At 44.0% G+C, this 24,348-nt stretch overlaps 1 protein-coding gene across 1 annotated transcript; it reads right to left on the minus strand.

Moving 5' to 3' along the window:
* Positions 1 to 1,369: 1,369 nt before the first annotated feature.
* Positions 1,370 to 21,397, minus strand: LOC147613274 (protein SEEDLING PLASTID DEVELOPMENT 1-like). The gene is made up of 9 exons (XM_086782560.1): positions 20,686 to 21,397; positions 19,367 to 19,581; positions 7,988 to 8,138; positions 3,695 to 3,886; positions 3,307 to 3,469; positions 2,946 to 3,205; positions 2,448 to 2,624; positions 2,088 to 2,276; positions 1,370 to 1,994 (listed from the first exon to the last, which is right to left on the minus strand). Exons 1-9 carry the CDS (start codon positions 21,139 to 21,141, stop codon positions 1,692 to 1,694), a joined length of 2,106 nt encoding a protein of 701 aa, XP_086638686.1. The 5' UTR covers positions 21,142 to 21,397; the 3' UTR covers positions 1,370 to 1,691.
* Positions 21,398 to 24,348: the final 2,951 nt, after the last annotated feature.

The raw sequence follows: 24,348 nt of genomic DNA on the forward strand, positions 1-24,348 counted from the left end.
GCCTCTACACACATTGAACATGGATCACACCCCCGGAGCTCCCCACAAAGATACACTTTTACAAAGACCACTTCCTCACACTCACTGAGGATGGATTCATCCAGCAGAAGCCGGGCTACTTGAGTGTTCACATGTCCCATGCCATGCGGAATGCGACTGGCCAGATACGGGTTTCTTCCCACCGCCTCATAGTGGAAACAGGTAGTGCTGAGCGCATCTTTAGAGCCGGGAAGCTCGTACGGACACCCAGAGAGGAGAGGATCTGCCGACTATGCCACACAGAGGTTGAGACGGAGGAGCATTACATATGCCACCACTGCCCAGTATACTATGAGATCAGCGGGAGGTTTCAGTGTCTATTTCGTGAGGGATTCAGTCCACTCTCTAGGATCATTGACTTCCAGGACCAGCATTGCCTGGGCCTCTTCCTGCTTGAGCTCCGCAGACACTAGGACACCTTCTTGAGACACAGGCCCCAGCCACCCCGCCCCCTCCCTCGGCAACCAACCATCACCAGTTTCTTCTGGACCCAGGAGGTGGAGGACACCGACATAGTGGATCTTGTGGACCCTCCACGAGCTACTCTGGACCTACCTCGCCCGAGAGGAGTTACCTCAGACCGAGCCTCTGCACTCCACGGTGCCCAACGCCCTCGACACCCCCCCCCCCCCCCGGTCGGCCACGATCACCTCATCAGCTCCAGATCCAGGACATTCTCCACCGCCATCAAGCTACCTTTCCATGTGACATAGCTCAGGGAGACCTCTCGGCCATACTCGTCAACCCCATGCTTGACATTTTTTGTATCACCCCAGTGAGATAGCTATATTTATGTTTTCATTCTGTTTTATTTTCCATTCCATGATGAGATATGCCATGGACATTGTTGTACCACTTTGGTCTCATAGGCCCATTGGGTCTTTAGTAGACGCTTAATATCTCTCTCTCTCTCTCTCTCTCTCTCTATATATATATATATATATATATATATATATATATGCATTATTGTCATGGCTTGAGCTTCCATCTTATCTCTCTACTTGCACTCATCTCCTACACACCCATCATGGATATCTTTCATTCTCCATACCTGCATGTGTGATCCTGGATGCCAATACCCACCACCACATCAGGTGGCCTCAAGGTGGCAGCCCCCTCTCTTGGATGAGCTCTTAGTCATTCAAACCGTCACACTCTGCAGCTTTTGAGCGTGACAGCAGCCTATGGTGAAGCCACCCTAACAAATGGGTTGAAGGGGAAGGCCATGGACAGCATCCCAACCCTAATACTAGTTTTCATCCATCACATGGAGACATGCATTTTACTGATGATAGTCACGGATCCAAGACTTGCATGTAATTACTCATTATTGAGAACAATAAACGTTCGTATTAACAAATATGTCTTGTTCCATGATATATGATCTTCATGAATGACATATAAAAATAATTTATCTTGGAGAACAATCAATAAATCTAGAAATAGTGTCCAAGCCCTTAACACAATTTGGGCAGAAATGCCACAGTATGAGAAACATTCAGCTTGTCCGTGGAGCTCCCAATTCTTGGAAATCATCTCCTTCTACAGATAATGGGCACTGCCCGGATGTGTGAAGGCCCTTCAGAGTCGTAGACCCACCATGACTACACAGAATAACTTGAGGGATACATGAATAACTGATGTTCTCAATATTACTCAGGAAGGATGGGCAATCTGCTAACACTTGTACCACTCATCCCCAGGCTTTCTGAAGAGAGATCTCCAGTGTCCCCGCCTTTAGGGCTCTTGTTTGCACTCCCGCTCACATTGCCAACATTCAAATGGTGAGGTAGAATTCTGATTCTCAAACTGCTCTCTAAGCCTGCTGTTTCAGTAGCTAACTGATAGCTCTCTACCAGTTTTATCTGAAGGGAAATGATCTCCAAGGACCTCGGAAGAAGCTCCACAGGTTGACCCTTTGGGATCACTATTTGCTCTATTGCTAGCCTTGCTTCCTACAAAGAACATCAAGCAGACCAGAAAAGAAGTTATAGCCAACACAACTTTGTGATTACACCAAGTCAGTGTTCAACATCGGAAAACCTTACCTCTAGTGCATCAACCTCATCCTCTACTGTATTTTTTCTGCTGATACTTGGGGGTTTAACACTCCCTTCTGGTTTCACCTTTCCCTCCTCTTTTGATCTGCTAGTAGATGAAACAACATTGCTGGTTCCAAGTGTCTCCATCCCAAGGATGGTGCGCAGAGCCCTTACCATCTGAGGCATAGTATTAGCCTGATAGCAAACAAGAAAAAAGTCATGCCAGCACATGTGTTTTACATTATATTGTAGGTGTCAGGGTTCAAAGTCATGCCCCCATCTGGACAGCATGGTACAATAGTCATGCAGGTAAGAGCCTGCCTATATGCACAAAGCTTGATCTATCTTGAAGAATGGCATTAACACCTTTATAGCAAAGATGGGCAGTTGTCGGTATCTTGCTATCCCTCGGACCCATGAGCTTTGTTTGAGCTTGGAACCTAACGCAAGCACCGCATCAGCGGCTCCGATGTCATCAGTTAGCTGAATTGCATCCTCCAAACCCATCACCTCCACAACTTGCTCAAAGCTTGAGTCCGAAATCTGCATGTCTCAAGAAGAGAAACACTTCAATATTGACAAAGAAACATCAGAGAAACACCACAAACACAAAACAGTTGAATCGTTTGATTTTGTTAAAGGTTTGGAGAAGGATGACATGAAAGGATAATATGGTGATTCCTCTGAAGAAACATTAGAGAAGCACCACAAACACAAAAGAGTTGAATCGTTTGATTTTATTAAAGGTTTGGAGAACGATGACATGAAAGGATAGTATGGTGATTCCTCTGCTCTCCTAGTTACTCCTCAGGACCTCTCCATCCATCATAAAGCCTCAAATAGATTCAATAAACAAAACCATACCTGATAAGTATATAATAGAAGGGGAGCATCCCCAGGTTGCCATAATTGTTCAGCCTTGTCAGTGCCTCCTGACACATCATCGTCCATGTCATCATCATCCTCGTCATTGTCTGTACCTGAGTCGCTTCCACTTGCAATACCTTGACCATGTTTGAAATCAAATGATCGGAATTTCATCTCCATAGCATCCGGAGGAGGTAGTGCAGAGGTAAATTTTCCACACTCATTCATGTGTCGTTCTTCAAATAAGGGAGTTCGACCTATCTAGGGAGAAATATATCCAAATAAAAAATAAAAATGTTGTACACATAAGAAAAGGTTGCCAAAGTTTTTTGGAAAACCCAAACAAATACAAAAATACCAGCTAGAAGAGCATCTATAGTGGCAGCAAGACTATGATGAATCCTCCATTCGGTTCGAGAGACCATCTCTGCTGCAGCTGTGAAGGTTGGCGGCCCTTTCCTCTCCAAAACACTTTTCTGCACTCCTCTCCTCCTTGCTTCATCATCGCCAAGTGTCACACTCTTTTATCCCACCATAGCAAGCAGAAAAAAGCTGATCTCAGAATGAAATCAAAGCTTCTAGAATGCATTTTATGAGACCTCTGAAAAACTAGTATAAGGTATCAAGAATTATGTGTATCTAACCTAAGTGTGTGAGCCTCCCAAAACTTCTAGACAGAAAGGACAGTCAAAAAACAGATCCCTTTACTAGACAAGCAGCTAAGAACATGACTCGGACACTCCCACCTGGATGCCACCTCCCAGCATCTGTAGTGAAGGGTTCTTGATCAGATTCTCAACCGACATGCCATGAGCAGTCGCAACAAGCTGCACGCCTCGCTGTGCGATTGTGCCAGCAGCATGTGCTTCCAGTTCTGTGCCGATCTCGTCTATCACGATTGTTTCAGGCATGTGATTCTCGACAGCTTCAATCATGATCTGCACAACCAGAGAACAATGCAGGCACAAAAATATACATTAAACCCAAACAGAATGAAGAAAAGGATGAATAAAAGGCATGCACATCATAAAGTCACGAAGACAGACGCCAATCCGTAGAATCCCTTGAAGCACAAATATGTATAGAGGCAAGCCTGTGAACAAAGGATTGAAACAAGAATTCCATACTATATCACCCGGGGAGCAGTTTGCATGGCTCGTTGACTCTGGACTGCAGTTATTCTACGAGGGCACCCTAACAGGCTATGCTCTCTATGCTACTCTGGGGATAGTTAATATGCCACAATCGTGGCGTATGTCCTTGACTCTCCTCCCTACAGATTACTTCATTCAGCACTGGACTGGAGCCTGAGTTCTGGCAGATTCAAAGGTCTACACTTGTTGTGGCGCTTGAGGGCATCCACAGCTTTCATATGCAATCATTAACTGTCATTTGACAGACATAGCATACACTCTCTGTGCTGTTTGGAGAAAGAGACAGAACAGAACCTGATAGATGCTATACAAATTTCCTCAGATAGACCATCTCTATGCAAGGCAAGGGTTTCGTTCTCCCACTACTTGTTCTACCTCAGTCCCAGATTAAGTATGATCCATGTACAGGAAGCTGTGTGATCTGAAAAATAGCTACGGTGTTGAATGCTTCGCCCAGTTCCAGGGGCCATTGCCAAAACATGTTTGACCCAATTACAGAAATTCCCAAAGAAGTGGAGTTTTGAATACACACCTTCCTGGCTGAGCCCCCAACTGCTTCCTCTCCATTCACTTCCATCTTCCTCTCTTATTTTGCTCAATAGTAAGACATGCAAAGCTACTTGAAAGAAGAAAGCACAATTCCGTGTGAATCATGTCCATGATGCATAACTCTCTTCCAATCAACTCTCTCATGTTTCTACCACTTCTATGTTTCTGTGTTAACTGACAATCTCTTTGGTTGATGCTCCTAACAATGCTCAATTGATCAAAGCTGTGGTCTTTGTTGAGAAGCATTTGTACCCCTATGGTCAAGAATAACAGGATTTGCACCCATCAAAAAGTAGTTGTGGGCCAGACTGAGTCAACCATGCTATAGCACCCCAATTAATATAGATAGGATCATTCCTCAATCTGCCCAAGAGCTGGGCTATAGATACCCAAATCCTCTGTGCTCCTTTGCACTCCCATAAGCAATGATACACTGTCTCAGATGAAGCTGGGCATCTAGGACGAGGGATCCACACCAACAAAATAGATCTCCACTGGTTGGTGGCCAACCCACCGTGTAGAAACAACCAAAAGTAGTAGTAAATCTGGCTCTGCCTGTACGAGTGCTAGAGTCTCTGCTAGAATCTCCTCTGAATGAATGTCATACGCCTCCTAGTGAGGCCTAAGAGTGGGAACTCTCTGGGTCTGTCCAAGCATGAGCAACCTGGCTTCACGCATAGTGTAGCTGAAGAAAGGTATGCTTCTCATGGGGTTAGTCACATCAGTCCATTCTCACTCACCAGGGTCCTAGTGTAGATATCTGATAGGGCATCCACCATATAGCCATAGGCACCACGAGGCATGAGTAACCATCACTGGGGAAGGGTTAGTATACCAACGCTTCCCACAGTGACCCACTACTCTCACTGAACGGATCACAGAGAGCCCGGTGTGATCACCTGTACATCACATTTCTCCGTCCGCCATCCAGATTGAATGGAATAGAAGGCAACACCCTCCTCTGGCTACAGGAATCCCTACACCTGAAGGGGCACGCCTGTCCAAGAAAAAATCCCAAATCACAAGTGATGATACTCATGTAAAAATCTACCAGTGATCCAGTGGTTAGGTATAGCTGCTTCAATCTGTATAATCCTTTGGTGACTCCCTCTGAGATGCTTGATAGAGGCCTCTCTTTCATCCTCTGGAAGACACTTAAAATTCTTCCAATCAAGTATTGTCGCCGAGCATCTCTCCCAGCTTGGCCACTGCATATATACCCTGCTCCACCCAGGGGTCTGCCAAGATCATCTCTGATAAGGTCGTTCCACATAATGGGATTTCTGGAATCTGTACCGAGCTTGGTGGCCTATGACGTAAAAGTATCCACATATTGCTCCAAGCTTGGATAATGAAAGAAACAAATGGGGAGGGCATGGGGTGGTAACCTAGTTAGAGAAAATAAAAACGTGTGATGTGGAACATGAAGAAATCCTTCCAAGGCTGAGCACCAAGAAGGAATGCTCTAACCAACAACTTGCAAAGCAGAGCTTTGCACTAGATCTCTGGTTCAATGGTGTTCAATCCCCCTTCGTGCTTGGGAAGGATAATAGTTTCCCAAGCAACTCTGGCCCTGGTATCTGTTGTGCCATCAAGTCGTGACCATAAGAAGTTGCAGATCACCCTCAGCAATTGTCTAATGCATCTTTGGTCATAACACCAACAAGAAGTGACATACCAAGCTATGGCACATGTTTTATCACCAGGGCTCTAGATGCCAAATCGAGCTTCGTGGAGCTCCAATGAAGGAGCTTTTTCTTTATGCTCATGAGTACAGGGGGCGAACTGCTGGGCAGGCGCAATGTCTATCCTGATCTGGCATCCAAGATATGTGTCAGTGTGTCCTCTTTCAATCCATGTGAAGCCAACATCTCTGCCCCAATCAATCCTCTCAAGGTCATTGACCCAAAATCAGACAGACTCATGCCCATTTGAAAGATCTTAGCTGTAGAAGTAATATCCATCCTGATCTGGCATCCAAGATATCTGATAGTGTGTCCTCTGTCAATCCATGTGAAGCCAACATCTGTGCCCCAATCAATCCTCTCAAGGTCACTGACCCAAAATCTGACAGACTTATGGCAATTTGAAAGATCATAGCTGTAGAAGTGATGGATTAGAAAGAACTTACAAGTAAAAGTGATGGTCTCTTTTGAGTGGTGGGCGCTAGCCGTTGTGGATTATGGAAGTGACAACCTTTGTCATTTGGCCGGATTTCTGTTTTTGTGTTTGGGCAGAGCCCATTGTCCCTTGCAACGTCCACCACTGCTGGTAGTGAAGGGAGGGCCGAATGCACGATCTCCCAATATGAGTTCGACCCCCTAACCACTTCGCCAACAGGACGGGGGCATCATGTGGCCAGGCTTATGATGAACCATTGAAATAGTTATGAAGGAACGTTGTTGACTCTAGTGTTTACTGGATTCATTGGGCTGAACATTTGGCTCCCTTTTGGTCTCGAGGGTGCCTTATAGCACAGGTTGAGAACATAGCTCAGAGATGTTTGTTTCAGGATATCCCCAACTTACAATACACACCACCTCCGCTGAGTATTCACACGGCTGGGAGATTATTGCTAGTATCACGGCATGACATATCTAGAAGACCAGACGCTCAGAGGCCTACGAGGGTGTTCATGTTTATGGAACCCAGTGTATCTGCAGTATATGGAGTGACATCGTTCATACTCTTTTGGCCACCTGGGCCCGTATACAGGGATCTTCTAGAGCTGTGCAAACAAAACATAGCAGATTTATGAGAGAGTGGAACCATGGTATTCTCCTCCACTCCTACGGGGCTTTTATGGCAGCATAGTGCCCCTGATTGGTTGAGATCTCCCTTTGTATGATTTTATATTACTTAATAGAAGTCTCTTTTCTGGGAAAAAAAAATCACAACCAATGCAAAGATTCTCAACACACCATCATATAACTTCTCTAGGTAAGAGAATTTTGTCCACAATACAACCCTTGATGCTAATTTCATTAATCAAGGGCCGGGAAGTTCTCCCTGGATATACAAGTGGGTTCGCACCCAGGGCTTGTTACCCGGTCTAACTGTCCTATGCTCAGGGGTGTGGTCTGGATCTGTTGAGCATACGATTGGGTTGGTGAATATGTCAACTGCTTTTCATGTGTTCACACAGCCTGCCATTGTTTCCAAATAACTACTCCCATGATACAACAACAGTTAAGACTTATGTTTTCAATCTAGTAAAAATGCTTAGACCTGACTGTGTTTGCTTGCTTGTACCAGTAAACTCTCTTGAATCTCACCTCTTGACATCTTCTTTAACACCAGATCTACACAAAATTCATACAAGTCAAAAGGGCTCACTTTATGTTGCATGTCCACGTTGGGGACTTGCATTCTTCGTGCACGACCAATTCCTGCATGAGGGATGTCTCCATCACCAGCAATTTCATTGGATGTGTCAACTATCACAACTCTCTTGTTGTATTCATCTGCTAGTAAACGTGCTATCTCTCTGCATCAAAACAAACCAAGCATATTTAAAAAGCTAAAATGATAGCTAAAAAGAAAACTGTACAATATGAACTACTTAATAACTGTGATAACATAGAACTCATGTGCCTATTTGCAAGGGTTTCAAGAGTAGAGAGAGAAGAGAGGAATTCAAACACTCAGCAGACACAATAGCCCTAAACTACTGATTTGTATTATGTGCAAGAAAAGCTGTTACAACTAAATTTGAAGTACAAGAGATGACAGTGAATGTTGTCCACAATTCGTAGCCCAACACTCTGCTGAAAGTTTCCCCTTGGCCAGCCCATGCTGCAGAGAGAATTGATCTGCGAGGCTTCATCGCTGAGAAAATGAAGATGAAAATGACAATTTTCCCATGTATGTATGTATAGCAGTGTGCTGGTCAGCCTGTTTATAATGTTGTCGGCCTGTTCACGGACTGATTTATTGCTGGCTTACCTGTTGTCCACTCGCTACCTGCCACCAGCCTGCCACCTGGCATCTGCGCTGACTTGACTGCTGCCAACAGATGCACATGCTGCCTGGCTGCCTTCTGCACTGCCCCGACTAAGGCCCATACCCTAAGGTGAGGTGCGTCACATTCTCCCCCACTTGCATTGCAGATGTCCTCGGCTGCACGGTATCTGAAACCTTGTGAGACCCTTTGTATCCAGTGCAAAGGCTCACATCATGCCCTTGTTGCACAAAGACCTACAAAGAGACTCAACCTTCACGTGATCCAGCACTTTCCATTAGTCCAACCGTCCATGATAAAACAATGCAGGCCATCGAGTATCCTTCTGTTGTATCCGGGAAGAACACTCTATGACAAAACTCCGCTTTAACACCATCCACTTATGCATCGGCTCGGATGGATCACAATAACTGCTTGCACCAACTCCAATGCACCCAAAAGCAGAAGTTAGAACCAAGAACAAAACTCCTTATAAGAACTGCACCAAACCTACATGCACAGTGCTGCTTGGCACTTGTATGTCCAGACCTGTGGAACATACCTCCTCTAATACACTGAAGCAAGAACTCCAACTGTTGTTGGTACAATCTTCAAGAACTCTGTGCATTGTGAAGAGAGACTAACTGGCATATCCTCCCAAGACAAAACTCATGACATGTCCTCCTGTAATGCCTCCATGACATCAGACACTCAGGATACTCCACCCAATGCACTGCGCAGTGAGAAGAGTCCTCTTGTACTAGCCCAGAAAGTGAAGCAACCGCCACCACTGAAGCCAGAGATCCTCCACCTAGTGCAACCGGCAACTGTGAAGACTCTCCCTCAGAGACCTGGTTGAAAACTTCCCGCTCCTATGCCCGTGACCTGAAGCAATGCTACACCCTTGGTGTGTGCTCAACCTGAGAAATGGAAAAAGTTGAGACATGCACACATACATCTCCTTCACACTCATTCTCTAGTTCCGAGGAAGCCGCCTCCTTCGACTACGTCTCCAAGGTTCTTGGACAATCCTTCTCAATGTGCTAGGTGAAGTCACACTTGAAACATTGACCAGCCAGTCACTTGGCTCGGAATAGCACATGCACATTTGCCTGTATGGAGTCTGGACAGTTTCATGCCATCCACAAAGCACTCAACATGCTGTAGCCATTGGACAATCCTTGGAAGGTCACGTTTGTAATCGACGGGAACAAATTCCTTCAAGACTGCCTTGTGGCAATTATCCCAGCAAGTAACAAAGTGGTGCTTAAGGTGGTCTTCCCACCAGAAGAGGGCGGCACCTGTCAATGCTGTACATACCAAATGGAGCTGAAAAACATCGAAGCCACCATTTGGTGCCAACGTGGCAACCATCTTGCGCATCCAGTTGGTGATGTCCATCTTCCTGTTTAACTTGAGAGGCTTTCGCAGCTTCAATAACTAACTTCCTTCCTCACAAGGGAGGAAGAACAACCGGTAGTATCTCGACAAAGCCGGTGAAGGCAAATGTTAACCACTTTGCATGTTAACATGGTTCACCCACCTGACCTGCCGTAAGGTGCTTTGCCCTCTTACCTATGGAAGCCCCTCTTTTGTAAGAGAGCACTGGACTTTATAAAGCCGACTTACCCTAAGCTTAATGCCAAATGGAAAGTGATAAATGCTGAGAATCTAAGGTGCTAGGGATAGGATTGGTAGAGCGTTGCACATAATGCGAGAGATTAGGGATAGGATTGGTAGAGCGTTGCACATAATGCGAGAGATTAGATTAGGGACACTCAAAATAATCAAGATAATCCATGATTAAGAGATGTGGACATCAATGAGCACACTTAACCAAATGTATTGCAATATGCTTACAACCATACAATGAGAGGCTTCTAATATAGATAGCCTCTAGCCAAGACTCTTTGACATGTGGCATCCTTATCCATGAGTTGTCACCTTTCCAAGATAACACCTACCCTTGTGCTTATCCTTCCAACATTACATAATTGATATTTATCCAAATTATACTTCCAACACTCCCCCTCAATTGCATAAATATGTGACACCATATTTTCTAACGCTCCCCCTTGGTGTTGTGGAGGTTCAAGATTCAGTCTAGCACTATGGAGGACGATGGACCTCCTTAGTGTAGGTGCACAAGAGAGAGGGAGTGTGTGATGTAACAAATTAAAAGTTGAAGATTGCACAATACAATGTATTGCTTGCATTGACTGATTTGAAGTTTAGAAGGTACAATGCTTTTATAGGCAAAATGCCATCTCTTTCTATAACAAAGCTTAAAAGAGCTCAAGTCAAGTTGGGCACAAGTCAAGTCAAGTTCGGCACAAGGCCAAGACTAGAAGAAACTCATGGGGCCCAAGGCCAAAGGTTTAAGTGTATGTGAATGGGGCAAGGACTAGGAAGAAGGTTGGGTATGCCCATGGACACTTTTAAGTGTAGTGTGAAAAGGACAACCATGTATATAAGTGAAAATGAGGCTAATTGGTCACTAATTAATATACTAATCACAATTATAGTTTTCTGTCTAATCTTGGCTATGGTGGCTTCTCCCACTTGAGAAGAAGAGTGTGCCCTCATCTATTGAGTGCAACTGTGCAAACTTTGGTTCATGAGTGTTCCACTTTCTTTCAGTGGTATCAAAGCTTTGCTTTGATCCATTTCTTGTGAATTTTGGTGTAGGAAAACCCTATTATCTTGCACACTAAAACCTGCAAACCCTAATTTCTCATACACATACCATTTTCTTCTGTTTTCTTGAAATCTAGAATTTTCACAGTTTTTTCTTCCCCTCCAAACCCTAAAAACAAAGGTGGCCAAATTTACAGCAGCAAGTTGCGATTTTCGTGAACTTCCATACTCATGGAGTCTTGTACATGATGGATAGGCCACATCGAAGCTCATTTTGTCTTGCCTAGCCTATGGAATGGTGAAAACAAGTTACATTGAGCAAAAGCACCTTCTTCTACTCCAACAAGCAAGAGGGAAGGGAGCCTGATTGTCCACATTTTTTCATCAAGTAGATGGAGCTTCTCATCAACTATTGCAAGCATCAAGGCTTTCTTCTTGCCATTGGTGAAAGTCTTCATCAATTTCAAGTTTTCATCAATTTCATGCAAAACTTAGTTGATTTCTCGAGGAACCCCATTCTCCGAGCAACCTTCTCCGAGCGAGGTGAAAATTAGAGCCAAACTTGGCAATAAACCCCAAAAATTTTAAAATTTTCTAGATTAAATTTCAAAACACAAATGTAATTAGAAAATAGTGCAACTGTTTTCGCCAATCCAACGAGCATAAGACATAAACACTTACATAATTTTCCATTCATATCTCACCATAAACCAGTCGGAAGATACAAAAATTGCATGAATTACCATTACACAAAACCAGTCTATATTAGAATGCATGTATAAGTGACCATTCATACATAACCACAAATCAGTTGGAAGATCCCAAAATTGCCTGAACCACCAATACACAAAACCAGTCCAAAATATAGGCAGAGAAAACATTCTAACAACACAAAACTGAAGTGAAGCAAATGGGCACAACAATCCCATGTCTTGGAGACCCCAAAAAGGCATAACCATCCGATGAAAAAAATCCACATCCAACCGCGCTCTTTCAAGGTGCAACATTGGATCACCTGTCTCCAAGTGCTTGAAACAACTCAATTTTTGTTAGAGCTGCCTGGTGGATAAACTCATGAGTAGTCACATCCAAACCAAGGACCTGCAGCTAAACAAAATACATGTGCTTGCATGGAATATACATAGCGCGCTTACCCTCTCTTTTCTGAAAATCTTCACATGTGCATCTTGGAAAGTTGCTGATCGTCACAGAGTATTTCACTCCCAACGCTCTAGAGAAATTGGTGCTTACGTAGAAGATATGCTCATTGTATAAAATAATGGCCTTACGAGTTACCTGTCCGTCCAAGTTTCGACCCTTATCAACGTTCTCATTAAATTATTTTGTTAACCTTGTCCTCCATCTCACAATTTTTCCATCATGAAGCCGTGGACGAAAAGTATTATCCAGTGTAGCATTTGCAGCTGTATTATTCCATATGCTTTGCGGAATAGCAATCCTTTTATGCAAAACAAATCCATTTCTTTCAAGCATTTGCATCTCATGAAAATCTAAATTGGTACCTTCTTCCACAGGCCAGACCCTGGGCGCCGGTCTTGGTGCACCAATCACATGGTCCCGTCAACATCCCAAGAGTGTGTCAAAGATGAATTACATAACCACATACCCTCCAACAACTCCACCGGTGTACTTTCTACGACCCCAAAAACATGGAGCCGGAACTCCACTATTTTTGTCCGACCGTACTATTCAACTTCTCGTCTAAATTTTTCCCAATGCATGTACTTATGCCTTCTTTGTAAGGATGTGCATGATTACCCATATATATAGCACATCTACTTGTATTCTGGTGATCTCTTGGAAGACAGTAATAGATAACAGTTGGCATGTTTTCACACATTCAAGCATGTGATCACAATGTTTGCAAGAAATATTACCAAACTCTGAACCAACCATTCCCTCTGGACAACTTCTTTTCATTGTGTCTCATTATGCAAGTGTATCTTGGCGTAATAAGGAAAATCTACATTCGCACACCGCAAATGGCCAAAGCATCTACTAAATCGAACAACACCGTCAAAACAACCAGAACTGCATGTTATGTACTCAACCCATGAGTGTCCATCCTGCCTATGTGTATTATATACTAAACCATATAGTAGAGAAACTAAAAACTTCATTCAATAAATAGTATTGTATATACAATAAACTAAATGGTATATACACTGCATTACATTAATATAATAAAAGATACACAATAAATATACTATATAGCATTTATTATAAAAGATGCGCCGGCACGGCCTCCTCACGCCATATTTTTTTTTTGTATAAACCTTGTTTGTAAAATCAAATGGAGTTGACTAATCGTCTCAGTGGTCCTTGATTCGATCGTCTCAGTGGTCCTCAACTATGTGCCACACATGACTCTCTGCGAGGCCATAATTTTTTTTTAGTGGTTTATTTCAAAAAAACTATGGGTGGCACAGCCTCCTCAGGCCATAATTTTTTTTGTATAAACATTGTCTCTTGGAGTGCACTAGGACCAAAAGTCCTCGACGGCTCGGATTCTGTATTGCAAAGCCTTCCCACTGCTCCGCTTATCGTTTCACTGTTGATTACTTCCTCCGCTTTGCCTTCTTTCAAGCTATTATTATCATCCGCTTTGCCTTGTTCCAAGCCATTGTACTTCTCTGCTTAGCGTTTCAGTACTACTGGGATACTTCCTATCGAGGGTGGAAGCCGCCGGTGATTGCACAATTGTAGCCGCAATACAATTTGAAATTTTTCACCAGAAGGTCTAGGAGCACTCCAACCGGTGCTTCGGGGCCCTCGGAATCTCCCCTTCCTTAAGCTCCACCTCGTCTGTGTTCGCCATAGCCTTCGATAGAAAGATCTTGGAGAGAGAAACAGAGTGGCCATAATTTTTTTTTGTATAAACCTAGTCTCTTGGAGTGCACTAGGACCAGAAGTCATCGATGGTGGAGAAGGTGTAGATGGGGCGCAGGGAGCTGCCCCACGTCTTCTGCTTGGACTTGGCGCTATAGTTGTCGTACTAGAAGGTCCAGGAGAGCTCTAGCCGGTGCTTCGGGGCTCTCGGAATCTCCCCTTTCTCAAGCTCCACCTTGTCTGTGACATCTTTTTGAGGCACTTCATATGCATCCTATGGATTCAATAGCATACCATTATTTGCCAAATGTATCGTGTGCTAGGGATCTCCGCGGTGTGGAGATCCATGGTGGTTTGGAGTGCAGCATTACTATCATTGCAGGGTATTTGGAGTTGTTTTGTTGTGTTTGCCTTGAGTTGGATTGTGGCACCGCTCCTCTTCTTAAGGCATGTTTGAAATCAGGTCGTTTATGCGCTTCGATGGACTCTGACGAGGGTCTTCTATCTTCATACGTACAACCATTGCTTCTACCTAAGAGGCAAGGAGGCCAGGGGAGGCTAGCAATTCACATGATTGTAATTCCAATTTTTTGGGGTTTGTTGCCAAGTTTGTTCCAATTTTCACCTCGCTCAGAAAAGGTTGCTCGGTGTTTGGTAAGACTCCTCATGCCTATGACATGATTTGGGGCTTTCTCAAAGAAACCCTAATTTCCATGACATTGGCCATTTATATGTTATATGCATTGAGGTTGACCATGGTAACACGCAACAAAGCTTTCTTTAAACCCTTACTTTGGTGAGAACTTTAGCATCCATTCATTGAGTAGTGAGAGAGAAGAGAATGTAGATGACACAATACTGAGTCCCAAATACCCACTGAAGACGTCCCCCTCCCCCCCCCCTCTCTGCAAGGAGTATTTGCTTCTATTACTTCTTTGGAGAACTTTTGTACAATGCTTACGAGCAAGAGCTATGACTTGTGTGCAAGGACGAGAAAGGCCATACGTTGGATGAGAATCCACCAATCCAAGGGCACTGTAGAAGACTCTTCCAGGCCACTGGTGCAAGTCCAGGATAGTTGTATGACCTGCACATATGTTGGCTGAATGCTGATGAGGGGCTTCAAGGTTGCCTGGAGAGATGAACTGAATTCTAATTTTATGTTGATGCTTGATTGATGATTTTGGCGGAGAACTAGGCACTTTGCTTTTATATGGCATTGGGCTGCTGGTTGGCCCATAGAGCTGCTGTCGGCCAATTCATATGGGACAAAAATGCTAAAATATAGCATTTAATTCTGCGCAAGATCTACACTGCTGTCCCATATGCTACTGTAAGCCAGTGCTTATGCTGGTCGGCCTGCTTTGGACAATAACCTGTTCAACCAGGCCTAGTATCCATAAGTTTGCCCTTGGCTGCTGTCGGCCTGTTCATACTCCATGGTAAGAGGGTGGGAAGACTTGGCTGGCAAGTGTGAAGTACGTCATCGACAACATTCTACATCGACATACACTTGCGGCATTGTAATTTTTTGCAAAAGAGATCACATGTCTAAATGCAATGACATGTGGTAGTATGGCATGGGAATGCCTATACATGACTACACACGACATGTGTTGGCAATCAGCATTAATTTGTTGCACAAGGATAAGAGCACTCTTTTGGATTGAGATTTGGCTCCAAAAACAAAGGAGATATTGCCGAAATCGCTCCAAAGGGCCATATGCAACGTCCTATTTCAGTCTGAAACAGATGGGGCTACCACCTACATAGCTTGAAAGAGCCATTCCAAGGCTTTTTTTGAACCAAAAAGTTTTCCCGATTCCGACATCGTTTTGCTATCCCAACCGGCAAGATCAATTGTAAGGCGAGACCCTAATTCAATCATGGCCTATTTTGAATCTTGCCAAAGTGTTAATATATCTCGAGAATGCTCCCTTAGAGCCTTGAGATGAACCATTGAACTCTCCAATCCATTACCATTTGGCTAGTCAATGAGCATAGTTGACTTTTTTTAAAAAAGTCAAAACAAAATATACCTACCCTTTGACTTTGACCAAACCCTCTTGGGAGTAGGTAGTACTCATCCAATACCTCTCCATCAAGCCAAAAACCAAAGGATTCCGACAAGATTAGAGCCAATTTTCTATTTTCAGCTATAGTGCAAAAACCCTAAAACAGAGAATATTAGGAAAATTCCAATTCTTACTATTTTTGTATAGCTTGAAAGTAGACATCGTTAGCGCTCCATAGAACCAAAAACCACTCAATTCTGAGTAGTTTTGAGGATTCTACGCTCAAATTACATTTTCAGCAGAAAACAGTCTGCCATAATGATAAGAGGTCAAGTGGCAAATGCAAATGGTAATGTGTAAAGTGATGGTACAAATGCAAATGCCAATGCCAATGCCAATGAAGTATGGTACTTCATGTGTAAATTGTGTGATAGAATGGGTCATGATAACAAGGTCAACACGGAAAGGTACGAAAGGACGCTTGAGTGTATGGACCAAAGATTTCAACCTATGGTTCACAAGTTTGATGCCTTGAGCAAGAAGAATCGTTATGGAGCTTCGAACAAGAGTTGGGAAAAGGCAAGGAGGAATATGGTGATTGGACTATGCATGCTTATGCGTCATATAAGTCTTAAGTGAGCGGATCACAAATTTATATGCCTTCTATGGATATAGGTAGGTATTCATGTCTTCCCATCTCAATTGATCTTGATCAAGATGATTTGATTCAACATGGTTCTTCCAGCTGGCATTGGCAACACCTACGATTTTTAGTCGAGCAAGTGTCATTTTGGTGTGCTCGTTGTGTCTAGCAATATGAAAATATTCATCCATGGCATCTACCCAACTCCGAACAGAATCCGCTAAGTTATTGCCTTTGTGAGGCGTGCAATGGTGTCAAACTCCTCTCAAGCTAGTTTTCCTTGTGTTGATCATGGTCATGGTTTTGTGCATCAAAAGGAGAACTTACCTCCACAATCAATGCATCATGGTGGGACGTGGGACACATAAGTCGGGAATGCCTATGCAAGGGGTCTATTCAATGCGAGGAAGAAGCTTTGATAAAGGCAAGGGCCTTGCCTTGGATGAGCCTCTTGTAAGTGGACCAAAGAATGCAAATGCAAGAACATTGCCTTTAGGAGCCTCTATCGCAAAGGGAGTGGGCACTAATTATACAATACCAAGTAGTTTTCATGGGATTGGTGATGAAAGAGACAAAGGATTGAAGTGGCAATTGCTTACCTTGAAGCAAGATGGATTTGCATTTAGTGATGATCGTGCTTGTGATGGACAAAGCAGATCGATTGAGATCATCCACTCTCGCAAGTTGTGAGCTGTGGGGCAAGACCTGGGCCATCCTCCTGTAGAGTAAGGCCGTGCCCACCTCTATGGCCCAAGCAATCATGCCCCATATAACAAAGCGGAGAGTGCTTGGTTTGGAAGTGAACAAGCAGAGAATCCTCCACCAAACCTGTTGGGCCTTTGGGAAATCCCGAAGGCGATGTCACTGGGTCTCCATTGGGGTGCCACCTTGGCTGCATTGGGTTGGCCGTTCTGCAATCCAGCCACGTGTCTACCACCGCGAGACAATTGTGTGTCAACAGCCAAGGGAAGCGAGGTATCCACCAAGGCCACAAGCTGCTCTAGGGCTGGTGCCAATAATCTGTAACAAAGTCAAGGAAGATGTCCTCGGTTTGCCAGCCGGTACCTGCCACTGAGGTCCCATCTAGCTCCTAAAGTAAATGCGTTGGGCCAAAATGGACCAGAGGGGAATATTGGGAGCCTCCGGCCGGGTGGTGGTCAGGTCCCACCAAAACCATTCCTTATTGTCATTCTAAAGCCACCCTAGAGGGCATCTCTCCCAAAGCCATAGTTGCCGCATCAGATTGTCTGCAACCTCCAGAGGGAAGGGGTCGATGTACCACATGTGGTTGTGGATGCCTACTATCCTCACCACCTGTGGGTGGGAGGGGTAGTCCTCCTCCATGAATCTGAGCTAGGTAGAAGCTGGCCTTGGTCTCCAAGCACGAAAGCTTGAGGGGGGAATGCCGGAGATCACCAAGGGGAAGTCATGCCTCGAGAAAGAGGCAACTACCAAATCAGGAGGCAGGTTAATGGGGGTGTTCCACTTTGGAGGAATGGCAGAGTCGATGTCGGGGCTATGTTGGGTGCCCCTCAAAAGCGTGTTAGCCTCTCTAGCTGCACCAACCCCTTACTGCTGGTCAGGTGGTCAGTCAGCTCTATGACCAACAAGGGGGGTTTTGCTCCCTTTAAGCCCCTTGTGGGCTGCTTCACCTGGCTGGCCTTGGGCACTGGCCAAGGCTGTGTTTGTCTGCTAAAATGCCAGTCCTCCAACCATCCCTGTGCTGATTTATCTCCATCTGGCTGTTTGGTGCTCCCTCCTTTTGCTCCAGGCCTGACATTCAGATGCTTCAAACTTTTGGAATCCCTTCACAAGTGTGCACCTACACTAATTCATCATACACTCGGGGTCCATGAAGTGTTCACAACAGCATAGTCTCTTATAAACCTAAACCTAGTAATCATGACACATGCATCTCATGTCTCAGGCTGACTCATGCTTCCGGTCTAACATTCTCATAAGTCAGATGCTTCCAGCTTTTGGAATCCCTTCACAAGTGTGCACCTGCACCAATCCAATGTACATACATATCCTCCCTTACACTCAAGGTCCTTGTCCCTTCAGAAATACAGTTCACAGTGGCATATTCTCGGTGTTAAATCCTTAACCTAGTATGCCCTAGTGTGCCCCAATAGTCATGACACATGCATCTCATGTCTCAGGCTGACTCGTGTGACATGTCACATATTCTCGGAGAAATACATTGGAAGAGCTCCTTCACCAATCGAGTACAAGGGTAATTTACCTCAACATCATCATTAATATGCTGACTCCTCAAACTCCCATGCCTACCTTTGAGCATTCAAGTCAGAGAAGAAGTTGCCAAAGTGCTCATCATGACATACAAAGTCATCTTCCCATTTGTACTGCATGTTGTGTGGGGTGAAGCCACCATCCCACTTGTTGTAGGAGTCATGACTCGCACATTCCTTCTTGTTATAGCATTAAATGCATACAAGAACAAACTTTTCCCAGTGACATATTGATAGTACACACTGAGCTTCACCCATAGGTCACAAAAGAATGCACCATGTCTAGTAAGTACAATAGTAGAATCTTACAAGCAATCTGAACCATGGACATACCTCCTAAAGAAAGATTCTATCCTCGTGGTAATGCAAGAGACAAACCTGATTGCAGTGGTTTTGCCAACACCAGGAGGTCCCATGAGCAAGAGGGAGCCCCCACTTTCTACCAAGTCTCTTGCCATTTCTGCACTGCCAGAAATAGCCCTACCAACCCTGCAAGTAAGGCCAACTATCCGTCCTGCCCGGTTACGTATAGCGCTGATTCGATGTAAAGTACGATCGATCCCTGCACGATTATCATCGCCAAAGTCACCAACCTGGAATAAATGCAGCATTTAGGTTATCCAGCATGAGGCATCCTCCTGCAGATTGCAAACAAACCACTTTTCTTCCATGAATTACTAACTGAGGATTTTCCCAAACCATGTGCCAAAAGAAGCATGCACAACAACTTAAGCAAGGTGAACCTGTTTTATACAACAGAACCTGATTCACAAGGGGGCTCAAGTATGTGAAAGCCATTCAGGTGAACCAGCCATTGGGCCTTACAAGCTATCTCAGCAGACATATGTAGATCTTTTTAGAAATATTTGGGGCAGTAAATGACAGAAAAGATCACTTTCTTCCTTCCCCTATCATGATGGTTGGAGATCAATCTCACCTGTCTCCACCTGCAGTCGCAACAACCTTCATGCACAGACAACTCCGCAATGTTTATGCAGAGGATAGCTTTGCTCATGTGGCGAGGTACATAGTGGTACATCCTACATTAGATGCACAGCAATTGCTTGGATTCCCTACTTTGAACCTCAGCTCTTTTCTGAGAGGGAATGTAACACAGCACAGACAAGATTACACAAACTGGCATAGGCATGCCAATGAAGACGTCACCACATCAAGAGTGGGCAAGCAGTTGGGCCATGTCCCACAAGTAAGCCATTCGGTCAGTTTGAAAGTTACTAGAAAACCATGTGAGATGGAGACCACTTCTTCAAAGATCCCCACAAAGGCAACTCCCAGAGCCAGAGAGACAGAGAGACAGAGCTTGAGGAGCCAATTTGCATGCTCTTGTTGCCACTCAATTTGTCCTAGAGAAGGTGGGAGGAGCATTGGACAAACTGCCAGTAACGTCTGATGTATGGGTATGGGTATGGCAGACATGGTGCCCTGTCTGAATGAGCCAAACACTAGAGCATGTATCCCCCCCCCCCCCTCGTTGTGATCCTTTGAGTTTGTGTGCATCAAAAGCATGCAATACCATGGGGCTTAGCCTCGATGGACTCTTCACAGACATCAATCTCATATGCTATGTGCTATCATTCATTATAAAAAGAAGTCTTTTTCTGAAGGAAGAAAAAGATGGAGAGAAAAGTTAAGCAATTCAATTATTTGGAATGAAGTGATGGTATGAAAGCTTGTACCAGAGAGATGGCCTGCTCCAGGTCTGCAATGGTGAGAACATCCTCAGCCAATGGGAAGTCTCCAGATGGGTATCTTGCCATGGGGCAGCGCCCCAAGTCCAGCACAATCTCAATGAGTTGAGGCAAATCAGTGTGCTCTTCTATTCTCCTCCTGATGTGAGGAGGGAGAAGTGCCAGCAGTTGGTCCAGCTCTTTACTGAAGCCCTCTGGAGGAGGAGCAAATATAGAAGGGAATCTCTTGTGGAAAGCTGAACTCTTGTTACTACTACTACTGAAGAGCTCAGGAGGGCTGGGCCTTCTTAGAGACGAGCAATTGCAGACCTTTCTAGCTTCATTCTGCAACAAAAAGGCTTTGGTTTTCGACCTGTGGGAGTAAACCGAGGCCTCAGAGGTCTTGCAGGAGAAGGAAAACCCTGCTTTGCACTGACAGAGAGGGAAAAGTGTGCTGATTTCCATCGCCCAGATACGTGGGTGTTTAAGCTTGCAATGTGGTGTGAGCAAGCACGAGCTGAAGAGGGGAAGTGGGTTATCATGGGACTAAAGTTTAAAAAAGAGCCTCTTGGAGCTATTCAGCCATGGTTCATCTCTGCTTTTAACGAGAATTATCTCAATCAGAGCTTATTTGCGTTTGAGTCCTCAAAATAAGCTGTTCGACACAATGTCTGTCTGCCAACTTCTTGGGCCACTTATCAGGCTAACAGAGCACTGTTCAATTATCCAACCGAAGGCATATATATATATATATATAATTAGTATATATAAGATCATTTATAGCCAACAGAAATGGTGTTTCATGCGTTTGATTGGTAAGAGTGGGTTCACACAGGCCACCCATCAGAACGTTTTGCTTCTCAGCTCCAAAGTAGTCCTATGGAGTTCTTTACACTTTACTCAACCACTAGGATTTGACCCATTACACACATTAGCTTTTCTTTTTGATTCAACTAGCATCATTCTAACACGAAGATGGAGCAAAAATTGATAAGCGCCACTAGCGAGGATGGCCTTTGCACAAAGCACGTCATCTTTCAGAGAGTCACTCAAAAGAAATGTAATGACATGTAGAAGGGTGCCTTTTTGCATTATCGAGCTTAGAAGGCCGGAGTGGAAGCTTGGAGGATTACCATGAGTTGGCAACAACATTGGAGTAAAACCTTTTGGTTATATGGGCAGTGTGTAAAGAAACAATGAGCATTGGGGAGAATCCAATGGCGGCAAATCCATCTTGTGAAGGGCTCTCTAGCACTTTTCAGTAGTGTGTAAAGCACCTAAGGGCCACTCAATTATGAGGCAGTTTACACACACATCCTTGCTCCTCATATGATAGGGGATTTAAACAACAAGGCTTACGGGCAGCCAAGGTGGGTCATTTGAGGCATGCCCATAACAGTTCTAACTCACCCTTAGCCACAAAGGTTGTTATGCACGTATTCGGCTTTCTATACCGAACATTTATGTTTCTTTCCACATGTGTGCAAAATAATCACTCTCTTCTAGAAAAGATAGAGTGTGACAGCCACTTTGGAGTACTAGAGTTATGGCATAGTTATAGCGCCAACTCATATAGTCGAGTTCACACTATGGACTGACCATTATATGTTATTGTAGGAGAGAACTTTCCCTTATAGTATGTACTCTTATCTTTTTAGTTGTATGGTTGTAGAGAAGAGAAGCATATAACGTAAAATTCAACCATCCATCTATCTCTAGTGTCTTGCTCTATCTCTCTCTCTTGTGTGTGTGTGTGTGTGTGTGTGGAACTTAAGCTCTCCCTCTCCCCCACATTCTCTTTATGGTATCAAAGCTTGGTTCAAGCTAAGGGGATAAATAGCAAGCAAAGGAAGCTACGAAGGCAAAGGAACTGGTACACGGGTAAGAGCATTATCAACTCTTTTTCTTCTTGTTTAGGTATGGCACTCCCTGTGTAGCTCCAGGAGCTACACATCTCCGATTGAGGAGCTGTCTTTGTAGGCGTGGAGGTGCTTGTAAGGTGCACAGTACTTTGTACTATTGTTTTGTGACCAAAATTACGTTTCGGGCACGTTTTAGTCTCCATTTGGTAATTGCAAGGTGTTTTCGGTAGTTTCGGGAAGTTCTGGTTGGGAACTGTCTCTGCTCGAAACTTGGTTATTACAGTGCACAGCAGTGAATTTTGGGAGTACAGACAATGTTTGCACATGTATTTTACTGATCTTAGGTCTATGTACATGTACCTGAGGTTGTGTTGCAGTACCGTTTTGCAGGCCTAAAATATTATTTTGGAGGATTTGCATACATAAATTATGTGTTTGTAGGTTTCTGGTTACTACATGCAAACATGCCCGTGGACTCAATCAAATTATCAGTGAGAAGCTAGATAAGAACAACTTCCATGCTTGGAACTTCAAAATTACCACTTTCCTGATGGATAAAGGATTTTGGGACTCTGTATCGAAGGAGACAATGAGGAGCCTCTAGAGTTGCCTGAAGAGAATGTCACTCTAGTAGATGTAAAGGTATTCAAGGACTAGAACCAGGGTGTAAGAAAATTCATGTATTGGCTTTCAATTAGTGTCATAGACACAATGATAGGACACATACAGGATGCTAACACTCCATCAATTGCATGGCAAAACTTGGTGCAGATGTTCTAGACTAACACAAAGGCAAAGAAACTGCAGCTAAAACAAGAGCTGCACACTATGGAGAAGAAAAGCATGTCTATCAATGAGTATGCTTTAAAGAGATCAATGGCATTGTTGAATCCCTTGCGTCTATCAATGTATCGGTGGAACATGATGATTTAGTGAGCGTCTGTTTGAATGGGCTTGGTAATGAGTACAATCCATTTAAGACCTCCATTATAGGCAAGGAGAATATTTCCAACTTTCGGGCCTTGTTGTTTGTGCTAATCATATAAGAAAATTCTCTGGGTGAGGACGCTTCTTCACAAAGCAAGAATACATGAGAATAGGCCTTGTACTCCAATTCAGGAGGTAGAGATAGAGCTAACATGGAAACTAGAATTACGGACAACAATAGTCTAATGATTCGCACACATAGTAGTAACAATCATATATAGGTGGAAGAGGCCATTCTAGAGGCAGGGGGAGCTAGAGAGGCCAAGGTGGTTGGCAAAGAAATCAGAGTGCAAATAGCATAGAGTGCTATTATTGTAGCAAACCAGGGCACATGGCAAAGGATTGCTTTAAAAAGAAGAATGACATTAAAAGTGGAAAGTTGCAACAAGGCAACTATGTATCATCTAGTAAATAGTGTGGTGATGACAAAAGTGAGCAGTTGTTTGTGATGCAGCACATGCTCAGTTCCACAACAAGACATGTGTCTAGATCTAAAGATATATGGTATGTGGATTTTGGCGCCTTTAACCACATGACCAGTCATGGTGGTGAGTGGTTTAGAGACATGTAGAAAATGGAAAAACCAGCTTATGTAGAAACACGTGATGATACTGTGCATCCCATTGTGCATGTTGGTAAAGTACCATTGTCTATGGAGGATGGAAAAACGAAGTACTTGACATATGTACTTCACGTTCCAAATATTACAAAGAACCTGGTTTTTGTTGGATAGATGGTTCAGCAGGGTCTGCAAAACTGAGGTTTAATTCTCAAGGATGTTTTGTGGAAGACTTCAAAAATTAGTGTCGCTTGGTTGCAAAGG

This window comes from Cibotium barometz, chromosome 44, assembly GCF_041138505.1.
Source record: "Cibotium barometz isolate CiBa-2024 chromosome 44, ASM4113850v1, whole genome shotgun sequence".
Lineage (NCBI taxonomy): Eukaryota > Viridiplantae > Streptophyta > Polypodiopsida > Cyatheales > Cibotiaceae > Cibotium > Cibotium barometz.

Bases quoted from the DNA above. Each gene is read 5' to 3' on its own strand.
- LOC147613274 (XM_086782560.1), bottom strand. From the start codon at position 21,141: ATGGAAATCAGCACACTTTTCCCTCTCTGTCAGTGCAAAGCAGGGTTT. The intron at 2,625-2,945 runs GTATGGTTTTGT...TGAGACATGCAG, and splicing joins TTCTATTATATACTTATCAG to ATTTCGGACTCAAGCTTTGA. The intron at 1,995-2,087 runs GTAAGGTTTTCC...TGTTCTTTGTAG, and splicing joins ATGAGGTTGATGCACTAGAG to GAAGCAAGGCTAGCAATAGA.